The sequence below is a fragment of the Balaenoptera borealis genome (genome assembly GCF_965194805.1).
Source record: "Balaenoptera borealis genome assembly, chromosome: 20".
Classification (NCBI taxonomy): Eukaryota; Metazoa; Chordata; class Mammalia; order Artiodactyla; family Balaenopteridae; genus Balaenoptera; species Balaenoptera borealis.
The window spans coordinates 13,501,671-13,528,354 of record NC_138879.1 but is presented as its reverse complement, the minus strand read 5'-3'; the positions used below and the strand labels follow the sequence as shown (position 1 = coordinate 13,528,354).

Genomic DNA, 26,684 nt, shown 5'->3' with positions numbered 1-26,684 from the left:
GGGCTGTCCGTGGCGCTGCCTGCCTGGCGGCCAGCGCAGGGGGCCTCGTGGGGTCCTTCGCGCGGGCTGCCGACGCACTGCCTGAGCGGGTGCGCCGGCGGCTTCCGGTGTGGGTGACGAGTGGTGCCGAAGCAGGGAGACATCAAGGGACGCTCAGGCAGGGACCATGGCGGAAGGCGGCTCGGAGCGGGCAGATGGGCGCATCGTCAAGATGGAGGTGGACTACAGCGCCACGGTGGATCAGCGACTGCCGGAGTGCGAGAAGCTGGCCAAGGTGAGGGGAGGCCGGCTGGCTGTTGGCGGGCGCCAGGGGCTGAGTCACGGCGCCGAGCTTGCTTAGGCCTCAGGGGGCCTGCGGGCTGGAGCGCGCATCCCCCTGTTGCCTGCCCGGCCCGAGCTAGGCCTGCAGAAGTAGGAGATCCCAGGTCTTCCTGACCAGGGAGACCCCGCAGCCAGAGTACGCTAGTGCATACAGCTTCCCAGAACCTCCCCAGGACGGATGGTCAGTTCATTCCCTGAGGAGTTGGGGCTCCATTAGTACTTTTTACCTTTTCTTGGATACTGTTTCACGTTTACTTTAGTAGTTTCTCAGGGGTTAAGGCCGCTTCAGCATTCACGCTAGATCGGAGAGTTTAGTTCTGTTGCTCTTGTCGAATCAGTTTCTCTGGTTAAGTTGCGTACGCATCGTGGCGATGTGCTTGGCCTTTGGCCAGGGGAAGGGACAGGGACGAAGGTGATTAACACAGGACCCCTGTCCCTAAGGGGTCCGTGTACACAACAAATTACGCAAGTTACGCGTGGTAGTGAGTGCCATACAAGTATGAAAGTCTTACTGGAACACAGAAGGAAGCCGTTCGTTCTTACTGGTCGGTTAAGGGAGGGTTTTACAGGGAAGCTGACGTTTGTATCAGTCCTTGAAGAATAAGATTGGGATGAGGAGGAGTCATCCCTGGAGCGGGAACTGCACAAGTAAAGACAAACAGGCACAGAAGTACAAAGTAACATAATTAATGGAGGTCGTTAACAGTAGTTTAGCCCAGCTGCATATCTCCCATGAAATAGAAATTTTACTTGATCCGAACATTTATCATGCAACATGGGATGCTGTGTGTCAGGCAACTTTGTGTATCATTTTACATGTAAAGGAACCAAGGCTTAGAGTTGTCTGTCCGTCCTAACAGTTAGTAATAGGTAGAACCAGGGATTTAAATCTAGGTTTGCCTGACTAGGGTTTGGATGGTTGTTGCATCACTTTCATCGGGGAATGTTGTTAAGGGTTGTGCTTAGGCCTCTTTAAATTCCTTGATCAATCCAGCCACAAACATTTATTGCTATTCATCTGGGATACATTCACTAATAGGGTTGTTTTTGTCTCTTAAGGAGCTTACTACCTAAGTACATTAAAACATAATAAATTCAGGGGCAGGAGGAGTGTCAAGTAATACTTCACATTTAATTCTCAGAAGGAACCCTTTTAATGCTTCCCTTTTTTCCAAAAAAGAATTTAGTGGGGCTTTACAAAAGACAAGGTTAGGGAAAGATGATGAAGTTGATACACTTGTATTTCTTAGGTTCAGTACCCTAAGTGGAGGGTAGCCATCAATTCATCTCTGAGCTTTTTAGCTGCTACTATAAAGAAACATCACCAGTTACATAAAAGAAACATCACCAGTTACATAGAGGTTGCAAAACTCAAATACCTCCAGCGCGGGGCAGATAAACTATCACTGACATTTATTGAGTGCTTTCTGCGGTGCCAGGCACTCATGTATTAACTTATTTGATCCTCACCTTAGCCCTGTGAGGTAGGTATTATTATCATTCTTATTTTACGATAGGAAAACAGTCTAAGAGAAGTTGCATCACATGCTCCAAAATCATACAGCTAGTAAAGTGGTGGAGCCAGGATGCAAACCGAGGCATACTGATTCTAGAGCTTCTGCTCTCACCGAGTGTCCTGCCTAGTGAGCAAAGTGTAATGAAACCTGAACTTCTGAGCACCTGCTCAAGGAAAGAGAGTAGGAACTCTGCACCTCAGGTTAATCTTTGCCAATTGCAAATGAAGGCCACGCTTTATGAACTCCTCTAATTTGAGGGAGAGACCAGGAATATGGATTTTTCTTTTTTTTTTTTAAGGGAGCGCTATTTATTTATTTATTTATTTAGTCTGTGTTGGGTCTTCATTTCTGTGCGAGGGCTTTCTGTAGTTGCGGCGAGCGGGAGCCACTCTTCATCGCGGTGCGCGGGCCTCTCACTGTCGCGGCCTCTCGTTGCGGAGCACAAGCTCCAGATGCACAGGCTCAGTAGTTTTGACTCACGGGCCTAATTGCTCCGTGGCATGTGGGATCTTCCCAGACCAGGGCTTGAACCCGTGTCCCCTGCATTGGCAGGCAGATTCTCAACCACTGCGCCACCAGGGAAGTCCCAGGAATATGGATTTTTATATGAATTGCCTTTATATTTAGAAACTGGACACTAATCTGTTCTAAAGCACTGTTTGAGCCAATACCATGTAGATCAAACAAAACATATGTACAGGTCAAAGTCAGCCCCAAACCACCTCTTTGGAATTAATAGATTGATAGTTTCCATAAGGAAGAAACTAATTGCTTTAAAGGAGTACAGTTGTTCCAAGAACTGAGACTAGGGTGAAAAAAAAATCTTCCCCTTACCAATTTCTTCTGATAGCCTGCTGTGTGCAAGACCCAGTCAGTGCTAGATTTTATGGGGGTATAAAGATTAGTGGACAGAGCTCTTGCTTTCAAATAGCTTATAGGCCAGGAAGAAAAACATATTTCGCTGCTACAGTTGTTCTAGCAGTCAATGTATGGCATTTATTTAGAACATCGCTGTTATGTTCAAGACCGTTGAGAAGATTTGCAAACTCAAATGCCAAATGATTTTTTAGGTGTCAAGTGGGTGATGGAAATGTTTCAAGCAGGGAATGTTGGGGCCTGTTAAACTATGTAAAATTAAAGCCATTTGGTTTTTCTTCTAAGCCACTGTGCCTGTCGAACAAAACAAGGTGTAGATATGGATTGTCCTTGTGGGAAGGCGGGGCAGGGGAAGAGGGCTGGGGCATGGGAAGGTAGAAGGTTTTTTTAATACAGACCCACAGTTTTCAACTTCTGGATTAGATAGTTGTCTTAGGGTTTTTTAGGGTATGTTTCCCTGTTTTGCTTTCTATCCCTCATTTTATATTATTTTCTAGCCATTCTGCCAATCATAAAAAAATACTTAAAGCATTGCATTTCTACTTTGGAATGCATGGAACACTTTAGCATACATTCTTTTGTTTTTTATTTTGAGCCCGTCAATAAAACTGAAGGAAGTTTTGTTATCTTCACTTTGCTTGTGGGAAAACTAAGGTTCAGGCAGCTTCAGTAGTTATCCAAGGTCTATAGAAGAATCAGATCAAGCTGAGGTCTCCTAGCAATAGGTATAGTGTTCTTTTTTGCTACATCCCATGGCTTCTTTAAGAGACTATCACTTCTGTGCTTACTTTCCTTAAGACATTTTTTATTTTTAATGTGAAAGACATTCGAAGATAAAAATTATGTGTATAGAGAATTAATAAGAATGTATCAGGTGAGAATACCACATATAGCAGAAGCCTTCAAAAGTCAGACCGAAGTCTAAACCCAGGTGGTATACTTGCCAAATCTAGGCCATTTGAATCTCCTACAATTGTGACCTAGTACAATTCTATCTATCTGTGTATCTATCTATTTCTTTCTTTATTTATGCATGCATGCATACTGCTCCGGGTCTTAGTTGCAGCATGCGGGATCTTTTCATTGCAGCATGTGGACTTCTTAGTTGTGGCATGCAAGCGGGATCTAGTTCCCCTACCAGGGATCAAACCTGGGCCTCCCGCATTGGGAGCGCAGAGCCCTACCCACTGGACCACCAGGGAAGTCCCTGACCTAGTACAATTCTGTTTCTGTGTCCTAACACTCACCTAGCAGATAACAACAGTGACTAATAATGTTAGCTATTATGATGATGGTAAAGTACATACTATGTTCCAGGCATCACTTCATAGGTATTGCCTTAATCCTAACGCCAACTCTATGAAGTAGGAACTGTAGATATTATTATGCTCATATCACTGAAGAGAAAATTGAGGGTCAGAGAGGGTAAGTGTCTTTCTTAAACTAACACAGTGGTAGATCTGGAATTTAGACTCAAGCAGTCTGGCTGCAGAGCCTGTTTTTAACCATTGCATTCTACTGCCTCTGTGATTGGTATTTGAGGACCCTGTATCAGATTGGTGAGATAATAAAAGTGATACTAGTTCTAGATAATAGTTGTCATTTCACCCTTGCATTAAGGAGTTAAAAATTAATCTAATGAGGGCCTTTTCTGAACTGTAAAGATGTAGTATTTAACAGTTCTAATGCACAGAAGGTTCCCCTCCAACCCCTACCCCCACCGCCTGCTTTTGGATTACTGTGTATATTTGGCACATGGTTATTTAGGGACTACTTGCATTCTTAAATCGAATGTATCCTTCGTTTCTCCCTTCTCTCTTTTTTTTTTTTAATTTATTTTATTTATTTATCTTTGGCTGCGTTGGGTCTTCATTGCTGCACGCGGGCTCTCTCTAGTTGTGGCGAGCGGGGGCTACTCTTTGTTGCGGTGTGCGGGCTTCTCATTGTGGTGGCTTCTCTTGTTGCAGAGCACGGGCTCTAGGCGCGCGGGCTTCAGTAGTTGTGGTGCACGGGCTTAATTGCTCCGCGGCATGTGGGATTTTCCTGGACCAGGGCTCGAACCCGTGTTCCCTGCATTGGCAGGAGGATTCTTAACCACTGCGCCACCAGGGAAGTCCCTCTCCCTCCTCTTAATGTCTTTTCATTTCAGTTGGTCACCTGCAACCTCTTCTCATGGTTAACACTAAAAATAAAGAGGAGGTGAAATGTAAAACAGTTTACTGATTGTTAGTAGCTTGGACAAAAGACCCCTTCAAGAAATAGGTCATTTAAAAGTATTGGATTGGCATTACATTTCAACTATTTGTGGTTAACTTTTTATGGACCTTTTCTTACTTGTTGAGGTTGTTTAAGAAATCATTAAAAGATTGGATCATTTAGGAGTTAAAGGACACAAACATACAGAATATACAGATACCCAACATGTATTGATGTTGAATAAACTCCTTAGTCATTTACCTCATTGACAAGGATTATTTTAATGAGAAAAAGGAGCCACAAAAGTCACACGTTCTAACAAGTTGGTTTTGATAGCTCTGACCACCTTGTTCCTCTGAGTTGAAAGGCAGCATTGAGGAGGTAGAATTTCAAGGAAGATATGTGAATAGATAGGAAAGGAACGAGGAAGGTGTTTAGCCATAAGCTTGAACATGGAAGATTGGGTGGAAAAGTGGGATGATTAGAGAATTGGGAGTTGTATTTAATGAAATTGATGGTAACGTTTCTCAGATAGCACTGAATTGTCAGCCATATAATTTGTCACATCCTACTTACTGTAACAGTAAGAATCAGGAATTGTAAGCCAAGATCAAGTGAATAGGTCAGGTCAGTGTCAATCCATTGAACACATACTGTGTACAGGTTGGTGTAAGGGAAACAATCAAACAATGTCCAGCCCTAAAGAACTTATAGACCACTTAGGAGGCAAGACATGCACATTAATAACTGTGGTACAAGGTATAAAGGGATGCTCCAGAATATCTACAAAAACACCCTTATATGCTTGGGCAGGTGCAGAGCACTGAGCTACAGTGGTGAACAGTATAGACATGACCCCTGCTCTTACAGAGTACATTCTAGTGAGATTAGAAAGACAGCGAACATTAAAATGGGAAAGAGTTTGGGGTTGTCGACTGAAAAAAATGCACAACCTAAATAAAAGTGGAGAATTATGTCTTATTTGGGGCATTACTGAGAACTATAGCCCAGGAAGGCAGCCACTCAGATAGCTCTGAGGGACTGTTCCAAAGAGGTGATGGAGGAGCCAGAATACATAGGAGTTTTGGCTGAAAAAAAACAAACATGTAGTTGAACATCAAAAGATTACTGCTAATCACAAAAACAGACATCTCAAGTTAATGATTTTAGTGTTTTTCTCTGTAGGGGAAGATGCAGGAGCCTGGGCTTATTGAAATCATTTCTTTGATATGCATCTTTACTATCTAGGGCCGGTATCCTGTTTTACGGCCGCAACATCCTTTGTTTACTGAAACAGCAGGTGACATTCTTTGCCCACAGGGTCATTGCAAAGCAGAAAGTCAGTGGGCTGGAGTGTTAAAGGAGGTGCTGAGTGACTACTGACTTTAGAGAGCATTATCCAAGAATGCCTGTCTGAGAAGGTGACGGTGACGTTTAATGTTTTGTTGATACTGGTAGACCCCAGCTCTAGAGTGGTGTGTGATTCCTTCATTGTAGGGTGCAGTTCTTTAAAATCCATATTTCTGAATTAAAATACCATACAGTAAATTACATGCTGTTGATCACAATCATGTGACTAATAGTAATTACAAAAGTGACAAGAGGGGACCATCAGTAAACAGTATTTTGCATTTTAGCTATTTTTGCACTATATTTTGTTGCCAAGTAGTAACCATTTCCCTATGGAAATTACAGTTGACCTTTGAACAACACAGGTTTCGATTCTTTGATTTTTATGATTTATTAACCTTTAACTTTGGAGAATTTATAGATTTGTTCTTTGTTCTTCTGCTCTGATGGACATTTAGCCAACATTTATTGTACACGTAAACCTACACAGCTTTCAGAACTGGTGCTCCCCTTTGCATGGGAAACATTGTTAAAATGTTAGTAATTGTATGTTTTAGATTTAATTAAAATAAATTCAAACAATGCCTATACAGTACATTTTCTTTGCTGCCTAGAAAATTCATAGTTTAAAAGTTATCTTGGAAAATATGGGAATAGTATTTTGAAAAGTCTAAACATTATTTGTGCCCTTAATTCAAAAGCTGTTTAGTTTCTCTCATCAGTAAAAGAGTAGTACTCATGTACCATCTATGAATGTCATTAAAATAAAAATAAATTTCCTTTACGGTTAGAAAAGCAATTTATAAATGAAACCCTCCTCATCACTTCCAATTCATTCAGTGTTAGTAATATCAATATCTTAAATTAATGCAGTCTTTGTGCTGTGGGTTGGTTTTGTTTTTATCAAAATGTGTGGTTCCTAATATGATGGCTTATTTTAGTCCTGGTGTATTATCATCTAGATTTATATTATTTGAATTTTGTTATTCCCATTTCTTAATGTATGCCCCAGGGAGAATGTTTTGTTTTTACATATGAGATAGAGATTATTGTCAATTGATGACTTGGTATAGCATGCGTGGGTAATCTCAGGTAGGCTTTGTTTTCTTTAAGCACAATTATAATTTATTTCTAAAGTCATTGAAAAATTAAACCAGGGTTTCCTATCTTTTTACCACCAAATATCCTTTTTATTTCTCCTCAGAACTTCATGTTTTAAAATACTTTTGGTGAATTTATAAAGAAATCATCATTTTCCCATTTTTGTTCTTCAAAGACATGGGTGACAGCCAGTTAAGAGTCTCTTCAGAACAAGATAAACAGGTGTTACCACACTGAGGTGATGAATTAGAATCCAAAACAAAGACTTGATGTTTTTCTTGAGTGTTAAATCATTGTTGTTCTAGAGTCAGTTTCTCCTAGGCATTTTGAAATGTTAAAAATAGCTTGTGGGGGCTTCCCTGGTGGCGCAGTGGTTGAGAATCTGCCTGCCAATGCAGGGGACACGGGTTCGAGCCCTGGTCTGGGAGGATCCCACATGCCGCGGAGCAACTGGGCCCGTGAGCCACCATTGCTGAGCCTGCGCGTCTGGAGCCTGTGCTCCGCAACAAGAGAGGCCGCGATGGTGAGAGGCCCGCGCACCGCGATGAAGAGTGGCCCCCGCTCGCCGCAACTGGAGAGAGCCCTCACACAGAAACGAAGACCCAACACAGCCATAAATAAATAAATAAATAAATAAATAAAAAATTTAAAAAAAATAGCTTGTGGTATTTGTTTTTCTCTTTCTGACTTACTTCACTCTGTATGACAGACTCTAGGTCCATCCACCTCACTACAGATAACTCAATTTCATTTCTTTTTATGGCTGAGTAATATTCCATTGTATCCATGTGCCACATCTTCTTTATCCATTCATCTGTTGATGGACACTTAGGTTGCTTCCATGTCCTGGCTATTGTAAATAGTGCTGCACTGAACATTGTGGGTACGTGTCTCTTTTTGAATTATGGTTTTCTCAGGGTATATGCCCAGCAGTGGGTTAGGGCACTGACATATATACACTACTGAGTGTAAAATAGCTAATGGGAAGCAGCAGCACAGCACAGGGAGATCAGCTCAGTGCTTTGCGATGACCTAGAGGGGTGGGATAGGGAGGGTGGGAGGGAGGCTCAAGAGGGAGGGGATATGGGGATATATGTATGCATATGGCTGATTCACTTTGTTGTACAACAGAAACTAACACAGCCTTGTGAAGCAATTATACTCCAATAAAGATCTATTAAAAAAAAAAAAAGTAGCTTGTGGGCCCCAAGTTGGGAACCACTGACTTCTGGAAAACTCTGGAGAAGCAGGCAGTATCATGAAAAGGAGAAAAAGACAACAGTAGTCTCTTTCCTCTAAAATAGGCTATTGATTTTGTCTTTCTGTGTCAGAAACATCTCATGTTAGACTAAGTTATTTGGTTTTGTGTTCTTGGTGTTTTCATTGTTCATTTACCTTTTGTTTTAGGAAGGAAGACTTCAAGAAGTCATTGAAACCCTTCTCTCTTTGGAAAAACAGACCCGAACTGTGAGTAGATTATATTGAAAACCTCAATTGCCATTAATTTCATTTGACACTGTTTCCATTAACTTTCAATATATTTTCATTCTTACAGGCTTCTGATATGGTGTCTACATCCCGTATCTTAGTTGCAGTAGTGAAGATGTGCTATGAGGCTAAAGAATGGGATTTACTTAATGAAAATATTATCCTTTTGTCAAAAAGACGGAGTCAGTTAAAACAAGTGAGTTCATGATTTATCAAAAACAAATACATTCAAATTTAAATAAGGACTTGCAGAAAAAAACCTTTCTATGAATCTGTTTTAAATCTGTTAAATCAACATCACAACATTTAGAGTTTTTAAAAATTCTATCCATATTCTCATGACAACTGCTTTTATTTTTGTCTTCTAGTCTTTATATATTTGCATATTTTTACAAAATTGTTCTGAGAGTGTTGATGTAACTTTCTTCTATTTTCATGTCGCTCCTTCATATTTATTATTTTAAATGGTTGTGTTATAATCTGTCAAGTCGATAATCCGTAATTTAAGCATGCCTTTATTAAACACTTAATATTTAACTTTTTTTTTTTTTTTTGGCTGCGTTGGGTCTTAGTTGCTGCGCGCGGGCTTTCTATAGTTGTGGTGAGCGGGGGCTACTCTCATTTATTGATTGATTGATTGCTGCGTTGGGTCTTCGTTGCTGCACGCGGGCTTTCTAGTGCGGTGACTTCTCTTGTTGTGGAGCACGGGCTCTAGGCGCACGGGCTTCAGTAGTTGTGGCACGTGGGCTCAGTAGTTGTGGCTTGCGGGCTGTAGAGCACAGGCTCAGTAGTTGTGGTGCACGGGCTTAGTTGCTCCGCGGCATGTGGGATCTTCCCGGACCAGGGCTCGAACCCGTGTCCCCTGCATTGACAGGCAGATTCTCAATCACTGAGCCACCAGGGAAGCCCCTATTTAACTTATTTTTGAGGCCATTTTCAGACATCATTTTGTTTAAGATTTCAGACTACTCATTTTGTTTAAGGTTATATATGTTCTCTTTTGGTGTTTTTGTGAAGCTGGATTTTCTTTACTGCTTTCCTGTTCTGCTTGAGATATATTTAAATGATCCTCTATAGAAGTAGACTCCACTTTTTACATTTATATTTTATCTTTAAAATGCTGTTCCGAGTAGCTTATGGGTTTTTATCTTTTGCTTTCAAATGGTAAAGGTAATGACATTGTAAAACAAGGTAGTAGTGGAACCAAAAAATAGAAGTACACGGTTCTTGTCCAAAGCCCTTATTTTATTAATTAGTCTGCTGCGAGAGTGAGCTTGATATTAGAGTGGGTTAAATTATTTTTTGTAAAAAGCAAAGTTACTGTGATTGGTTTTTTTCCTTTTTCTTAGATAAGTTTACATGCATATAAAATTCACTGTTAAGAATTAACATAGATTTAATTGAGGCTCTCTAGTACATGTGAATGTGAAATTCATTTCAATATGCTTTTTGCTGCTCATTTCTGTGGTTTGAGAGACTAACATGGATAATAAGCCTTCATCTTCCTCTGATTTTCTAAGAGACTTGCTTTCTATGGGACAATTTTGAAAGGGCTACTTAATTAGAAATCTTGGGGCAACCTGGGTTAAAATAAACAAAAATAAGTGTTTTATATAGTATTAATATAAAGTTCAAAGCACATATCATAAAATACAGATTTAATTTCATAGAGTCATAAAATTTTAGAACTAGTAGAGAGACTGTTTACTCTGTTACTTTTCTGATAGAGAAACTGAATTTTATATGTAAGGCTCTTGGAATGTGAAGAAATGTGTAAGTAACCTATAGCTTAGTACAGAACATAAATCGCAAGTAATCATAGCAATCTTTAACATGTCCCAAGATTGATTTTTAAAATTTAAAAAAATTACTTGCATACATGGCAACATATAGTAAGTGACATTAGAATAGTAAAAATGCTAAGATGTATGAAAAGAGGAAGAGAAAGGTTTTAATTAGGTTTATTAGGGAAGGCTTCTTGGGGAAAGAGGAGTTGGAGTCAGTGTTACAGCCGGCAGTGACATCCCCAGAACTGGAACCAGAGCTGCTCTTTGTGCCTTAACATGTTATGTCTTCACAGCTGGAAAGTACTTAGGGACTCCAAATATCTCTTTCCTTTTCTCATAATTACTTTTTACCTCAAACTTTTCATTTTTGCTTTATCAGGGTTAGAAAGTAGTAATCTTCTTAAAATAACCTTTTCTAGATTGCTTAAGATTAACGTTTTCTAACTCACTGTCACTTCAGTGCAGAGGGTCAGCATCACGCCAACTGTGACTTCCCTAATGACTTCCCTACAGTTTTCTCAGGGACCAGCAGGATGTTCACTTATCATTAGGATATTGATTTGTTTCCTTTTCTTTTCCCCATCTGGTTTCTGTTAATGTATTTTTTGCACAGCTTTTAGAATGATCAAGTTGTATGCCCTTCTAGAAATCATTATTATAATTAGTTTTAGAGGGATCATCTGTTTTGTGAGAGACTGGGTGTTCCAGAGCTTTGCACTTACTGAAAGAGTTATATTTTACAAAAAAACCTTCGCCGTCTGGAACTCCTGGGAGTCTCTAAACAGCTAATTTTCAGATATTAAGTCTGATCTGAGCTATGTGAACATTAAATGTCTTTCAAGGAAATCTGTGCAAGATATACCATGGGATTTATTTTTAAAGCTTTACTGAGATATAATTGACAGCAAGATATTTTGTTTACTTTTCTGCTATCTTAAAATATGCTTAATGTAATTTAACATTTTCCTGATGACAGAGTCCTAATTATTATTATCAATGATTATGATATGCTGTTTGGAATCTAGATTAGGGGTTGGCAAACTATGGGCCAAGGACCAAATCCTACCTGCCACCTTTTTAAATAAAATTTTGGGGGGACAGAGCCACACCCATTTGTCACGTGTGGCATATCTGTGGAGTTACAAAGGCAGAGCTGGATAGTTGCCACAGGACTTCCCTGGTGGCGCAGTGGTTAAGAATCCACCTGCCAATGCAGGGGACACGGGTTCGAGCCCTGGTCCAGGAAGATCCCACATGCCACGGAGCAACTAAGCCCATGCGCCACAACTACTGAGCCTGCGCTCTAGAGCCCATGAGCCACAACTAGGGAAACCCGCGCACCTAGAGCCCATGCTCTGCAGCAAGAGAAGCCACCGCGATGAGAAGCCCGCGCACCACAACGAAGAGTAGCCCCCGCTCGCCGCAACTAGAGAAAGCCTGCATGCAGCAACGAAGACCCAGCGCAGACAAAAATATATAAATAAAATAATTTTATTTATAAAATAAAAAATGAAAATGAATAGTTGCCACAGAGGATCCTATGGCTCACAAAGTCTAAAATACTGTGTAAATATTTATAAACATATACAGAAAAGGTCAGCTGACCCCGACCTAGATCATAGACTGTTAGAGCTGGAAGAAATGTAGTACAGTCTGCTTGTACTACCTGTCAGGGAACTGTGGGCAAGAGATGATGTGCTTTTCAGTGTCGCATTTTATTGAGGTGGACGTGGCTGGCTGTGGCTCCTCCTCCCCGCCCAGATGGTGGAACTGTCTTACCTTCTGCTTCTGCCACTGACTCTTTTTTATGGCTTCACTGCTGTCACAGCCACTGTTAAACACTGCTTTTCTCTCCCCCCACCTTCCCCTGCCCTTAATCTGTTGCCACTTCTTCCATACTTTTCTTCTTGACTGTAAAAAAGCTAGCCAGCCAGCCTTCTAACAGACATTGCCAGACATGCCTCTTCCACCTTTCCTGTTGTGTAATCAGCTCACCCACCAGTTGTAGTGGAGAGGGGTAAGGTCTTTGCACCTGAGGTTTTCCTAACCTTTACTGCTTTGTCACTGAGTATTCAGTACTTCTTAGCTAAGGGTTGCAGGGGTGGGGCTAGGGGGTTGAGTTTTTTTTTTTTTTTAATCGGCAATTCAGTATCTAGAGTTGCTTGGGAAGACCAGATTTGACCACAGCACTTCCATCAATAAAATACTTCCTTTTCCTGTACGAGGAATGAATTTAACTTATGAATGGTTTTTATTATTTTAGGCTGTTGCAAAAATGGTTCAGCAGTGCTGTACTTACGTTGAGGAAATCACGGACCTTCCAATCAAACTTCGATTAATTGATACTCTACGAATGGTTACAGAAGGAAAGGTGAGTTTTCTATTAGCAGAACTCACAGTAGGTACTGTCTTACCTGTATTCAGAGATACTTATGTGTTTAAACAATTTATGTAAGTACATATGTATGTGTTTTTAAGATGGAATACACAGAATGTCATGTGTAATGTAATGTTTGGGATAGCTAAGGTTTCTTAGAGTGTTTACAGTGTGAGGTTAGCTTTCAGACTTTCACTGTCTTGCCAGAATCTATCTGTATTTCTTTCGATGCCTGTGCCCCATCCCCCACCCCCAATCTAGTGTTTCTCTAAAAAGGGCAAGTATGAAATGGTGGCTGTGGTAGATGCGTTTCTTTCTAGGTAGATTTTTGTGGTTTGAAGACAAAAACTTAGTTTATATATAACTTACTGCCTCTTTTGATAGTTTAGTTCATTAAACATTTATTGAGCACCTACCTGTGTTGTGCGAGGTCCAAAATGGGCAGGACGCTATTTTTAACCTCAAAAGAGATCAATCATGGAAATAGTTACTGTGCTGGTCATGACAGTAGCAATGTGCCTGCTGTTCCCTGCAGCACAGAGGTAGGGGTTGACTGGCTGAGGACCCCAGGAAAGCCTCAGAGAGTTTATGGTGGCTCAGCTGGCTTTTTAAGAATGAGTAGAAATTCTACTGGGCCAGAGCATAGGGAGAAGGGCATTTAAGACATAGGGGAAATTATATGCAGAGATATCAGAGTGAGAAACACTTAGTACATTTAGGAAAGTGTAAGCAGTTTGTTATCGTTGGAGATTAAGGATTTGGGACTGGAGTGGGGAAAAGGGGTTACTGCAGAGCAAAGGCTAAATGGGTCAGCAAACCCAAGCATGAAAATTAGTTCCCTAGACTTTGTTAGGCTGTAGTTATATTTTTAATGTTTAATTTGTTGGAAATTATAAATCTACTAACATTACAAATGGCTGCAAAAAATGCTGGTAACTTTAACTTAGCAAGATCAGATGTTTTTAGAGAAAGTAGTAGCCTTGCATTTAAAGAGAAATCAGAATGAGAGTATTGGTTGAATTATAGATAATAGACTGCATACGCTCTTTGCAAAGTGTTATTTTTCAAATAATCAGTTCTTTTAAAGGCACTTTCTGTGCCATTTATTTAGTTTTTGGTCCTGTTAGTTGTTAAGCACAGTGATTTCATACTTAGGTTCTCAAAGCAAAGCTGCAAAATATGGATAACGTTTTATAGAGATATTTTCTTTAAAATTATGTGATTGTGAAATGTAAAATGTCGCATAGTGCTGTTTGTACGTGGAGGGTAAAGTGCGTGACAGCTGCAAGAGAAATACCTTGTCTGAATAATAGTTCAGTTCTACCTTTTCAACTTTATCACGTTTCTGTAGGAATTTAGATAATATAAACCTCTCGTATTTTGTAGATTTACGTTGAAATTGAGCGTGCTCGGCTGACTAAAACATTAGCAACTATAAAAGAGCAGAACGGTGACGTCAAAGAGGCAGCCTCCATTTTACAAGAGTTACAGGTAAGGTGCTGCGTTTTAGAGTATGTAAAATTTTACATTCAGTCAGCAGTATTTTGGGGATTCCCTGGCGGTCCAGTGGTTAGGTCTTGGCTCTTTCACTGCCGAAGGCTCAGGTTCAGTCCCCGGTTGGGGAACTAAGATCCCACAAGCTGTGTGGCGCAGCAAAAAAAAAAAAAAACAGTCAGCAATATTTTCTTGTAATTGCTTCTTTTGGCACCTTATCACTTTCTTCTGAACCACCAAGATTAAGAGTGAGTACTATGGAGTGTGAGGTTATTTAAGTAGCTGGAAGTTGTGTAATTATGGTCCCAACCAAATTTAACTGCTAAAAAAGTTTTGAAGAAAAGTAGGATCAACAAATTAGTCTTAACTTTGTGCCCTTATTTGAACATTTTAATTCTCTTTAGAATTTAAATAAAACCAGTAATTCACGTTCATTTACTTATGCCTTAGGAATTTACTGTTCATCATTGGCTTCATTCTTAATGAATATTTGATTGGTGGTCAACTTCTAGGCTATATTGGTTTAACAAAGAAAAACTCCTTCATAGTTTGCTGTGTTTCAGGACAGTTTTTAAGAGAGGCCTTAAAATGAGATAGCAGAGTGCTAAGAAATCTGAGAAAAGCCATTTCTCCTATCAGAAAAATGTACATAAACTGTGCTCAAATTTTTTTTTTTAATAAATTTATTTATTTATTTATTTTTGGCTGCGTTGGGTCTTCATTGCTGCGCGGGCTTTCTCTAGTTGCGGCGAGCGGGGGCTACTCTTCGTTGTGCGGTGCTGGTTTCTCATTGCGGTGGCTTCTTTTGTTGCAGAGCACAGGCTCTAGGCGTGCAGGCTTCAGTAATTGTGGCTCACAGGCTCTAGAGCGCAGGCTCAGTAGTTGTGGCTTGTGGGCTTAGTTGCTCTGCGTCATGTGGGATCTTCCCGGACCAGGGCTCGAACCTGTGTCCCCTGCGTTGGCAGGCGGATTCGTTCTTTTTTTTTTTTTTTTTTTTTTATAAATTTATTTATTTTTTAATTTTTGGCTGTGTTGGGTCTTCGTTTCTGTGCGAGGGCTTTCTCTAGTTGCGGCAAGCGGGGGCCACTCTTCATTGCGGTGCGCGGGCCTCTCACTATTGCGGCCTCTCGTTGTGGAGCACAGGCTCCAGACGCGCAGGCTCAGTAGTTGTGGCTCACGGGCCTAGTTGCTCCGCGGCATGTGGAATCTTCCCAAACCAGGGCTCGAACCCGTGTCCCCTGCATTGGCAGGTGATTCTCAACCACTGTGCCACTAGGGAAGCCCTATGCTCAAATTTTTGCTTATAATTTTAGTCCATCAAAGGCTCCCCGTTAAGTTAAATCGATTATTTTAACTTTTCAGTCATGTACCTTATCCATTTTAGATAAAGGAAAGGAAAAAAATAATACTGGAAGGAACTTGTATGGCATGCATTGTGTTTGTTGTCATTTTTTAAAACGTGTTCTCTATATACTTGATCTCATTTAATGTTCACATGCAACACTATTTTTATCCCCACTTTTCAGCCAAGGAAATTGTGACTCAAAGGAATTAAGTAACTTGTTGGATTACCACTAGTTCTGTTTGACTTCAGGCTCCCCACCCCGCCAAACACACACCTTTTTCTTTTTCTTTTCAATTAAAAGACTTTTTTTTAAGAGTATTTTTAGGTTCACAGCAAATTGAGTGGGAAATACAGAGATACCCCATATACCCACTGCTGCCACAACACACACAACCTCCCCTACTATCAGCATCCCGAACCAGCGTGGTGCATTAGTTACAGTCAGTGAGCCTGCATTGACACATTGTTATCACCCAAAGTACAGAGTTTTACATTAGGGTTCACTTGCGGCGTTGTACACTCTACGGATTTTGACAGACATATAGTGACGTGTCTCCAGCATTGTAGTATCATAAAGAGTAGTTTCACTGCTTGTGAAAACCCTTTGTGCTCTATCCCTTCCTCTCCCTAACCCTTGGCAACCACTGATGTTTTTATTCGCTCCGTAGTTTTGCCTCCCAACTCTATTTGCCAACCAGGAGGACTATATGCCTCATGATTCAACATCCCCTGTGAAGTATTCTTGCCAAAAAAATTAATCTCAGTTATATAACGCCTCTAGGTTTAACTACCAGTTTTTAAGGTATACCAGGGACAGAGGAGGCTGTTAAAGGATACCACAGGGACGCAGTCTGCAAACTTCAGACTCTAGAAAACTGTAGGGTGATTGGCTTGATTTCTGCAATGAATAAATGGCAAGGAAGAAAGAGACGTAAGAAACATATCTACAAATTGCAAAGTATGAGCCTTATTTGGATTCTGAGTTGATTAAAAAAATAAATGAGACTATTGAGGAGTGACTAGATATTTAGTGATATAAAGAACTTTTAGGTATGATATTTTTTTCAGTTTATCTTGTAGAGATACATATTGAAATATTTATTTATAATATCTTGTCTGAGATTTGCTTCAAAGTAATTGACACATGGAGAGTGAGTGAACATGTCAAAATGAAACACTGATGGTTCACTGTGTGTGTTTCTATTTTCCTTAAGAAATTACAAAGGAGAATTAGTGTACGTAGAGTGCTTAACACAGTGCCTGGCACACAATATGTTGAATAACTATTAAAAAAAATTACGAAGGACAAGACAGTGAAATAAAAACATTTTCAGATCAAATTGTAGTAATAATAGCCTTACTTCATTCTACTTTGTAAAAGTGTCATTCTAGATGTTATATATCATTTATAATATATGTATGCCAAATATTATATTAGAAACTTTTTCATAGTATTTGATATAATTGATTCTCTATTATATTTGTGGGTATCTACTGTAACTCTACATTCTGCATCCATAAAGGGTCATATCAGCCTTGTCATCTGAATTTTAAAAAGACCTGTGCCTCTTTTTTGTATAATGGTTTCAACTATTACATAGTTAGCTTGCAACTGATATCTTTTTTCATTTTTAGAATTGTCATTTCCTTATTAGCCATTAGGAAAATGCAAATTAAAACCATGATGAGATACTACTACATGCCTCTTAGAATACCTAAAATTTTTTTTTAAATACTGACACTACCAAGAGCTGGCAGGGATGCAAAGCAGCTGGAACTCTCATAGATTGCTGAGCGGCGTGCAAAATGGTGCAGCCGCCCTGGAAGACAGGGTGGCGGTTTCTTATAAAGTTAAACATACGCTTGCTGTATAACCCAGCAATCCCATCCCTAGGTACCCAAGAGAAAGGAAAATTTATGTTCACACAAAACGTGTCCGCTAATGTTCAGAGTAGCTTTATTTGTGATAGGCAAAAGATTGAATCAACCCAGTTGTTCTTCAGCAGGTGAATGGATAAATTGGGGTTCATCCATGCATGGAATACTACTTAGCCGTAAAAAGGAACGAACTGTTTGATTTATACAACAACTTGATTGAATCTTATTATTCAAAGCATTATGCTGAGTAAACACAGTCTCAGAAGGTTGCATATTATATTCGACATTCTTGAAAAGACAATTCTGGGGGACTTCCCTGGTGGTCCAGTGGTTAAGAATCCACCTTCCAGTGCAGGGGATGCGGGTTCGATCCCTGGTCGGGGAACTAAGATCCCACATGCTGTGGGGCAACTAAGCCTGCGTGCTGCAACTACAGAGCCCACACGCTCTGGAGCCTGTGCGTCTCAACCAGAGAGAAGCCCGCGTGCTGCAACAGAAGGTCCAGCGTGCTGCAACTAAGACCCTATGCAGCCAAAAATGAATGAATGAATAAATAAATAAATAATAAAGAAAACACAGTTCTGTGGTATTGGAGGACAGATCATTGGTTTTCAGGGGTTATGAGTGTGACTGTAAAGGGGGCATGTGAGGGAGATATGCGGGTGATGGAACTGTTCTGTGTCTTGATTGTGATGGTGGTTGCAGAAATCTGTGCATGTGTTAAAATTCATAGAACTTTACACCAAAAGAAAAAAATCCATTTTACTGTATAATAATTTTTTTAAATTGTAATTTCCTGGAGGAAACTAGCTTCTTATATCACCATCAACACTCTCTCAATATGCGTGAAGGTTTATATTATCAAGTGTGAATTTTTAATGTCTATTTAATTTTGTTGCAATTTAAAAACATTACTAAAAATTATAATCTTATTTGGGGGCTTACTCTGCTAGGTGGAAACGTATGGGTCAATGGAAAAGAAAGAGCGAGTGGAGTTTATTTTGGAGCAAATGCGGCTCTGCCTAGCTGTGAAGGATTACATTCGCACACAAATCATCAGCAAGAAAATTAACACCAAATTTTTTCAGGAAGAAAATACAGAGGTAAGCCTATCTCTTACTATAAGTTTACTTTGAAAATGTTGGGAGGAAACCCCGTAAACCCCAATTTGTTTTGTCAATTTTTTTCAGAAATTAAAGTTGAAATACTATAACTTAATGATTCAGCTGGATCAACATGAAGGATCTTATTTGTCTATTTGTAAGCACTACAGAGCAATCTATGATACTCCCTGTATACAGGCAGAAAGTGAAAAGTGGCAACAGGTAAGAATATAGTCTTAAACTTGACATTGATACTTATTAGGAAGAATTTGCATTTTTTGAAATAATTTTAACTTCAGTAATTACATGCAGTTGTGTGGTACTGCTTTCTGTTCAGTCTGTTGATAGTTCACTTTATCCTTACTGATTCAGATGAATTATTTATGGCCTTTGAAGAAATGTAGGCTTACTATTTAAGACATGTACAGCAGGTTACCTTCTAACAAAGGTCACAGATAAAGACCTAGCATTACTTTGGAAAATTATTTTGCAAAGTTTGTGAATAGATTATATGTGGATGCCACATTTTTGCTGCCAACTTGTTATAAGAACCTTTTTTTATACATTTATTTTAAAAAAATGCTTGGGGGAGGGATAAATAAGGAGTATGGGATTAACAGATACATACCACTATGTATTATATAAAATAAACAGCAAGGATTTACCCTATAGCACAGGGAACTATATTCAATATCTTGTAATAACCTGTAATGGAAAGGAATCTGAAAAAGAATATATATACATATATATATATATAAAACTGAGTCACTTTGCTGTACACCTGAAGCTAACACTAAGTAAATCAACTATACGTCAATTTAAAAAAAAAGCCAACCCAGGTAGTAATTCAAATTAGCAAAGATTCGGGAATTCCCTGGTGATCCAGTGGTTAGGACTTTGTGCTTTCACTGCCGAGGGTGCAGGTTCGACCCCTGGTCGGGGAACTAAGATTTCCACAAGCCGTGCAGCGCAGCCAGAAAGGAAAAAAAATTAGCAAAGATTTCGCTGCATTTGTTTTATAATAGTTTTACGAAAAGTAAACATTAAAGAAAAACACTATGAAGAGCAATCTGATAAGGTTTTTCCCTAAGACTTTTGAATACAGTATTAAAAATGAGTATATACAATTATTCCATGAATTTTCACTTTCTGCCAAAGTTTCCATTTTGTTTCTAGTCTTGTATGTAAACTGTTGCATTGTACAACCTTTTTAGGCCCTGAAAAGTGTTGTCCTTTATGTTATCTTGGCTCCTTTTGACAATGAACAGTCAGATTTGGTTCACCGAATAAGTGGTGACAAGAAGTTAGAAGAAATTCCTAAATACAAGTAAGTACTTTTATAATTAGTATAGTATGTCTCAGTAGAAGCACCGTTTTGAAAGAAAATTGGTTAACCTAAGTGTATACTTCTTAATTGGTTGCTGATAGATTGTATTAGAGAATAAAACTAGAGAAAATAAAGTGTTTTTTTAGGACTACATTTGAAATTAATGCAGTGAGATTATAACACACTCCATTCTAAGCCACTTATCAAGTAGAAGTCTTATTTCAAGCTCACTTTTGTTTAATTAATCATTTGATAAATTTTATCATTTGTAAATGTTTGGGGCTTTGTGATTTTCAGAGGTAGATGCTTCTGAAAATCCATTATATAAAACGTGGGCTTCCCTGGTTGCACAGTGGTTAAGAATCCATCTGCCAGTGCAGGGGACACGGGTTCGAGCCCTGGTCCGGGAAGATCCCACGTGACGCAGAGCAACTAAGCCCATGCGCCACAACTACTGAGCCTGCGCTCTAGAGCCCGCGAGCCACAACGCCTGAGCCCGCGTGTCACAACTACTGAAGCCCACGCGCCTAAAGCCTGTGCTCCACAACAAGAGAAGCCACCGCAGTGAGAAGCCCGCGCACCGCAACAAAGAGTAGCCCCCGCTCGCCACAAGTAGAGAAAGCCCGCGCGCAGCAACGAAGACCCAATGCAGCCAAAAATAAATAAATAAATAAAAAGCAAGTAAATAAAACAGACATAGGCTTTATCATAAGCACATTGTGCTTTTTTTTTTAAGCTGTTTTTCTTTTATCTGTTTCATTAGTAAGTTTACAGTCAGTTAGTCCAGAGATTGGCAAATACAGTAGAGGAGAGAGCAGAATGGTAAGTAGGGGAATGTGCTTTTCACAATTACTGTGGAAAAAATGATAGTAAAGTTGGTAAAATAAGTAATAACTTGTATCTTGTTCTACAGACAAAACTTTGTAAAAATCCTCTTTGTTGATATTTTAAAATTTGCTATTATATTAGATGCAACTTAATTTTTACAGATTTGGAATATATTAAGTTTTATTTAATTTACAGGGATCTTTTAAAGCTTTTTACCACAATGGAGTTGATGCGTTGGTCCACACTTGTTGAAGACTATGGAATGGAATTAAGAAAAGGTTCTCTGGAGAGTCCTGCAACTGATGTTTTTGGTTATACAGAGGAAGGTGAAAAAAGGTGGAAAGACTTGAAAAACAGAGTTGTTGAACATGTAAGGATCTGGCATGATGGAGATGACAATTTAGAAGTAAACTCTGGCAAATTTGAGCATAAACTTTTATTCCTCAAATGTTTCTTTTGGATGTTATGTCTTTAATTCTTCACTTTAGGATTTTTTTTTCTGTGCCCAATGTAGTAGTGATGTAAATTTGTTGTTCAGATGTTTATTGTCTTATTTCCCAAAGCACATCAGAATTTATCTTACCCCTCTTGTCTTTTTTTCCCCCACCTCTTTTTAGCTTTTCAGAAAAGATAACTGTGTTAGCATGCTGCATTTTGAGAGGACCTCTCAGGAATCCAAAGTTTTATAGCATATAAATCAGAAGGAATTTCTTAAGAATGTGAGGGATGGATGGGGGTAGAGGGAGTGTTTTCTTTCTGGTACTCGCTGGGTAGTTTTGGAAATGGGTAACATGTCTTAAACCTGACCTTTGATCTTCTTGGTGTCACTACAAATTGAATTATGTCAACATCCATTCATTAACAAACATTTATTGTGAGCCTTCTATATGCCACACACTGTACAAAGTGCTGGGACACGTGGGAGAATAAGACATGGTCCCTACCTTCAAAATGCTTAAAAATAAATCACAGTGGAAGATACATTTATAAATTATGTATTATGGTACAAGTATACATGTACTAGAGGGGAGCATAAGGAGAGAGTTGATCGGTTCCACCAGGAAGAATGGTCAGGCCGGATACATAGGAATCGACGTGGGAGGTAAGATTTGTGAGAAGAGTATGTAGTCAGCAGGCAGACAAGGGAGGGCAGTCCCCGTAGGCAGATGGGATGGTCTGTGCTGGGGCATGGAGGCTGGGGCATGGAGACAGGGGAACTTGGGGACCTCCAAGGAAAGGGCTCAGTGAGAAAGGAAGTTGGAGGTACGGAAAAGGTCTGGGTCGAAACGAAGCTGAGAGGATAATGACCAGGCTTGTGTTTTATAAAGAGTCCTCTGGGAGTAAGTGCGAGGAGTGGATTTGGAGAGAGAGAAGACTGGAGATGAGACTAGCTAAGTGGCTTTATGGGCTTGAATTAAGGCAGTAGCCAAGGTATTGAGGAAGAGTGGGCCGAATGGAATTAACTATTTTAAAGAAGAAAAGTAATAGAATTTGGTCATTGGTTAAATTTAAAGGATGAAGGAAAAGCGGGAAGTCTTGAGTGATTCTCATGCTTTCTGAGAGGTTGGTGTTGCCATCAGCCCTGATTAGAGATGGGAGGAGGTGCAGCTTCTTCAAAGATAAGCTCATTTTTCTCCCCACCATCCCCCTTTTTCCTTGTGAGTGCTGCTGCTTTGTTAGTAACATTAACATTAAGAATAACAAAGGGGCGTCTCTCTAACTTTAGCACCACTTCCAGTGAAAATTAAGAGTTTAATTTTGAGTTATCTTTACATAGTTATAATGATGATAAGGTAGCGTTTTGAGATGATTTTGATCTTTTTAAAATTTTAGCCTTTTAAACATTTGTGTCGTAATTAGAAAAACTTAACTTTAGATTCTTGCATTTAGCAAAAATATTTTAGTACGGTTACAACTTTTAACAACTAATTTAGTTAAGCCTATATTTTGACTATATATATTTTAGAAGAGTTGTAGAGTGTACTCAGAATAACTAAAAATAACCACAGAAGCCAAAATATCTAAATATTTAGTTTCGTTATTGACATTTAGAACCAGCTTCATCCCAGTGGTGGACTATAGCAAAATAAAAGCTCTGAGTATTGACATTTTAACTAAACCTATTTGGATATGAAAACAAATGGGCTTTTGGCCTTACTGACGGCTGTGTCCTCCGTGCCTTCTATTCTCTCCTCAGAATATTAGAATAATGGCCAAGTATTACACAAGGATAACAATGAAGAGGATGGCACAACTTCTGGATCTATCTGTTGATGTAAGTAGTAAACGTTGTTTGTAACCATTCATTTTGAAAATCAATTGACTTGTAAAAATTGAGCAAGAAAATCAATTTTGTTTTATTACTTAAGTTTAGGTGATAGAAAGTTTCCCCAAGCTATCTTGAATACCACAGAGTAGCCTAAATATCAAGTTTATAGCTACATTAATATTATTTATACTAGTTCAAATCTTCACTTAAATATGGTAGTTTTACAGTGCTTAATTTGAAGGTAAAGTATATATTTCTATAATAAATATGTCTAGGTTCCCAAAAGTGAACTGTAGAAATAAAACATATGAGGGAGACTTCATTGCAGTTCACCTGAAAAGGACCCAGGACATGTTAGAGGAATATCATCTTCAGGTCTGGGTTTCATGTTGGTAAAATGTACAATAACAAAGAGATAGGCGTTAAGCAAAGTGTATAGTTATGGTCTGAAAAGCCATTTCTGTCACCAGAAGGAGTCTGACAGTTTAGCTGAAAAGAGAGAATCGTGGAATGTTGGGGTTAGAGGGCTTGATCGTCAGTTAGTTCATTAGCTCTTCTCGTTTCTGGCCGAGGGTGCCGGGGTCCTTAGAAGTAAAGTACCTTCTCTTTGGCTACAGAGTTGGCAAGTGGCAGAGCATATATTCTAACCCAGCATTTCTGGAAACAAACTAACTGTATAATACTGCCTTTTAGGGGGAAACGTAGAAGGTAGACCAAGTTGCTGTTGGCAACAGGCTCTTGGGCAGTACCCACAGCATTAAGTTTGCAGGGAGGTTCAAACTGAACGCTGACTTTGAATGTACTCATTCTAATCATTCCCTAGACGCTTAGTAAAATAAGTACATCATTGCAGGAAATCAACAGTTTCTAACTATTATTGAAATTTAGCATATTCTTCAGTGAAGAGTTTAGAAAATGCTTTCCTTAAATTTTGTTTATTGATAATTAAAATTATCTTGTCTTAATCCAATTTGTCTCTCTCTTGCAGGAGTCAGAGGCTTTTCTCTCGAATCTAGTAGTTAACAAGACCATCTTTGCTAAAGTAGACAGGTTGGCAGGAATTATCAACTTCCAGAGACCCAAGGATCCAAATAATTTATTAAATGACTGGTCTCAGAAACTGAACTCACTGATGTCTCTAGTTAACAAAACCACACACCTCATAGCCAAAGAGGAGATGATACATAATCTACAATAAGCGTCTCCATGCCCTTAATGCTTTTAGAAAAGAGTTAAAATTGGAAGTCATTAAAAAAGAAAAAGACTTTTATGGTGTATATGTTGGGTTTTTTTCTATTCTCAGCTCTTTTGTCTAAAGTTTAAAAGCTAGTGAATATGTTTGAGGCCCCTTTTGATCTTCAGTTCCTCGATTTCATTGTTAACTTTGCATTTGCAGTTGGTGCGAAAATATATAATACATTTCTATTGTGAGTACTCAAAAAATTGTCATAACTTACCTAAATACATTATTCTATCATTTGAAACCTTTTTAGCTACTATTTGTTTTCATTCAGCTAACAACCATAACTATAATAATAAAAGCAGTATATGCACGTTTACCTTCCATGGTTACCTGTGTTTCTAAACATTTTGTGGGATAGTGATTTAAGTGTTTTTTAAATAAAATTAATTTTGTTGTAAAGCTATTGATTATTTACTAGAATTTTAAAAGCAACATAGAACCTATAAGAACATTTGGGATAAAGTTGTGATTTGTGAAGAATTTGTATTTTAGTATTGTGGCAGAAAGTCTCTAGATTGAGTGTGTACAGAGCTATCTGGTAGGCTATAGACTTTTTTTTTTTTTTTTTTTTTTTGAGTCAAGCTAGTTTCAATCACAGTAGCTTATTTTTACCCCCTTTCCCTGACTTGACCAGTTGTTGAACTAATTGTGTTGACAGAGGTTAATACACAAGGTCATTTTTATAACTCCTTTGTGGCTTTAACTTCCATGTGTAATTACATCATTAATGCTCCAAATTCATTCTCTCCTATAGGAACTTTTGTTCCATTATATGCATGCTAGATAACAACCTAAAATGCATTAAAAATCACCAAAAAGACTTCAGGCCACCCTCTTGGCAAATGGTATAGTGTTGACACTTTTTTTTAACAGAACTAAACAAAAGTAGTTTTGCTGTTAAAAGAAACATCTGAGATCACTTACTATGAGCAAATTTTAGAAGTTTTAAAATTTGATTTCAGAGAAAATGGAAAAAGGAAACAACGTTAGGTTATTTAAAATATGTTTAAATGAAGAAAGTATAAGGTCTTTTTTTAAAAACACAAATAGAGAGGGAAAGGCATTCTGGAAACAACAGTTTTCACAATTCATTTTCCATTTAATGATCACTAAATCGTCCTATTTCGTGATCCCAGGGCTGGGGACAGTTGTAGAACCTCTATTGTGAATAATAACATATATTAATCTAATTTTATTCTTTGGAAATTTAATGTATTGGTCACATTAATAACAATATCTGCTATCACTTATCTTTAAAAACTAACGAAAAATATGGCAAGGTAAGAAACATCAGAAGTTTACATTAGCAGTAAGAATATAGTTTTCAATTTTCTTTTGAATGAAAAGGATGGAAAATAAAATCATTTTGCATTGTTAATTTGTAAATTGAGTTGGAACTAATTTGAATCTAGCTTCTCGTTAACTTCATCTTTCTAGGGACTCATTCCCCTCGTACTTGCCAAACCTAGACTGTTTGGCCAAATATGTTGCTGTAAAGATCTCAAATGCTCCTCTTCTTTGTATTTTATTTTAACATGCTCACCCTCAAACTAAGCTTTTTGTGTGTTCTGATTTGGTGCCATTTGTAACTGTGTCCCAGTGACCAAATCCCACTTGACTTGATTAAATGCTCATCCATTGTTTTTTCTGTCCAAGCAAACTTAAAGAGTTATTACCAATTTCTCGTGTTACAAAGAAGAATCCATTAGCTTAAGGCAGTAAAATATTTGAGATGTTCTGAACCTAAAATCCTGGCTCGCATTTCTGACCTAAAGCTGGCATGCATGAAAAGGTTAGAACCACTTTGTTTTAATATGGAGAAGAGAATACTTGACTCATTGTTTTCATTAGGTTACTAACCAGCAGGAAAGGTGATGAGCCACTGTTTTTTTGTTTGTTTTTAATGAAACACCTTTTACCCTTTCATTTCTATATAATTTATGTTTTTATTTTAGAGTTCAATCATTATTTCTGTAATTATCAGTTTCCATATGCTTTTTGTTGAATCATTGAAAAACATCTCTAAAATTCATACTGTTCCATTCTATCTCTTGTAAGTGTTAAATGTATGATAAAAGAACATATTTTAAATTGTTTCCAGCTTCTGGATATAGCTGCAATAAAAGCACTAATTTGTGGATATTTAAGAAAACCTGGAGAATAAACTCATACTTTAAAAGATCA

At 38.6% G+C, this 26,684-nt stretch overlaps 1 protein-coding gene across 1 annotated transcript; it reads left to right on the top strand.

Moving 5' to 3' along the window:
* Positions 1 to 74: 74 nt before the first annotated feature.
* PSMD12 (proteasome 26S subunit, non-ATPase 12) lies at positions 75 to 26,684 on the top strand. Its single transcript, XM_082373711.1, has 11 exons — positions 75 to 274; positions 8,769 to 8,828; positions 8,917 to 9,045; positions 12,900 to 13,007; positions 14,400 to 14,504; positions 18,684 to 18,833; positions 18,921 to 19,055; positions 20,048 to 20,160; positions 21,184 to 21,358; positions 23,186 to 23,263; positions 24,246 to 26,684. The coding sequence occupies exons 1-11, from the start codon at positions 167 to 169 to the stop codon at positions 24,453 to 24,455; spliced, it is 1,371 nt and encodes a 456-aa protein (XP_082229837.1). The 5' UTR covers positions 75 to 166; the 3' UTR covers positions 24,456 to 26,684.